We start from the raw sequence: 2,041 nt of genomic DNA on the forward strand, positions 1-2,041 counted from the left end.
AGTGTTTTTGCTGCTACTGCTTTTGGACCTGACTTGATTCCTGACCGGTAGAAACAGCATTAGTCCAAAAGCAAGGAAGCTTTTGTTTTCATTAATCACATGATCAGATATTATCATTTATGCCCAACACAAATTCATAAAAGTGGCTCTAATGATTGGCTGACAACAGTTGTTAATGAGCAGTGTTTGCATCCCTTATTTTTCAGTTTACTAAGTATTTAGAACACTCAATTCCAATCCAAAATCGATAATAATAAACTCTTGATGATGGTTTTGTCATTCGATGGTGATCAGATGATAAAAAAACCAGTAAAATTTTCTTATATAAAAAGTTTATTAAGTATTGAAAACATCAAAATCTAATAGTTTTTACTTTTTTTTTGTTTAAATATGATATTAATAAACTTTTGATGATAATCTATTTTTCATTTTGTGATGCTTTTATCGTCAGTAGTGATAAGTCGAAGAAAAGCTATTGATTTTTCTCTCTGCAATGGTTACTTTTATCGTACACAAATGTTGGGTGCTTTTATTTACAAAAAGGAGTACTGTCTAACATTATTCATTTCACAGCTGTTGTCAACCAAACCTTTCCTTTCTATATAAAGCTTGGCTTGGCCTCCTACATATTAGCCAAAGCAAGAAAACAAACAAAACCTATAAACAGCTACTTGTCTTTGTGTGTTGATTAATTGTAGTTAACATGGCACGTCAGGCAGCTGATCGTCTTGTTAAGATTGGGCAGGAGGGTTTTGCAGCCATTGATGAGCACTTCGGCCGGGCCAAGAGGCGGCCACCAGTTATGAAGGTTCCCTATGCTCATCCCACATATTACTATGTTCCTGCAACAGAAGTTATCGACAGCAACGAGGCAGCTCAACGCTACAAGGGGAGGGTTTATCTCGATTATCCTAAGGGGAAACCAGTTCCATTTTAAAGACCTAGTGATTAATCACTTAGCTTTCTTGTATGCATAACCTCCTCCAGTTGTGTTACCTTTAGTCCTGTACGATATTCTCCCTCTGCTAAACGTAGACGAGGAGAGGTTGCTAGAACTCGAGTCAGGAGCTTCTTCTTACTTCATCAAATAAACTTTCTGTGATTTATATATCATTTTCTATTAGTATGTATTGTCATAATTATCTTTCTTACTTCCTCATTATCACCTCTTACTTAGCATGGAATTGAAAGATACAATATGCTCTTGAAATGCTTTGAAGCTCTTCAAGGTGTGATTTCACCGACTAAGTTTGGAACTGTACAGAGCTCAATGGTGAGCCGTGGGAGGCGTCTCTGATTGTTGCACTGTAAGCATGAGTGTACGTACGTATGAATATAACCAGCAGATCCGCAAACCACAAGTGATGACAAGCTTCTTAACACTGCTACATTTAACAGTTTTATCGATGAAATTTGTTGTCGGTATTTACTCTACCATTCCGTCAGCATGAATTTTACAGACCGATTTACAAACGGAAACAGTCCATCGGTAAATTCCTCTTGTCAGTAATTTCATTAATGTCGGTAAAAAAAAACCCGATGGTTTTACAGACAGAAAATGCAAGCCAATTTTTTTTCCACTGGAATATACAGACGGAATTATTTCTTCGGTGATTGACAGTGGCATATGGAGTAATTTTATTCCAAACCCTCTATAAAATACTGAAGGAATTATTGCATAGGTGATGTAACAGTTGAAATGGCATATGCAGCAATTATTTTTCAACTCTCTGGAATATAACGACGAACAAAGTTTGTCGGTAACTCCGTCTGTAATAATTAAAAAATATATATATATATTAAAATTATTTATTGAACAAAAAAAGAAAATAAAAGAAAATATGAAATTTTATAAAATTTAATTCAAGGTCGCGAACTCCTGAGACTAGGTGGTCGATATCGATTGCGAGCTCCCAACGGTTGAGACACTACGAGCCATTTACAAGTTGGTAGTGGTGTTGGAGAGTTTGTACACCTGATTTCTATGGGGTCCACCAAATGATCCTGCCTCCATTCACAAATCCGGATCAAAATCCAAGTG

General features: G+C 36.2%; 1 protein-coding gene across 1 annotated transcript; it reads left to right on the forward strand.

Moving 5' to 3' along the window:
• The first annotated feature begins 641 nt into the window (after positions 1 to 641).
• Positions 642 to 1,113, forward strand: LOC133695785 (uncharacterized). The gene has a single exon (XM_062117726.1). The coding sequence runs from the start codon at positions 704 to 706 to the stop codon at positions 935 to 937; it is 234 nt and encodes a 77-aa protein (XP_061973710.1). The 5' UTR covers positions 642 to 703; the 3' UTR covers positions 938 to 1,113.
• The last annotated feature ends 928 nt before the right edge of the window (positions 1,114 to 2,041 follow it).

Source organism: Populus nigra, chromosome 6, assembly GCF_951802175.1.
Source record: "Populus nigra chromosome 6, ddPopNigr1.1, whole genome shotgun sequence".
NCBI classification, from domain to species: Eukaryota; Viridiplantae; Streptophyta; class Magnoliopsida; order Malpighiales; family Salicaceae; genus Populus; species Populus nigra.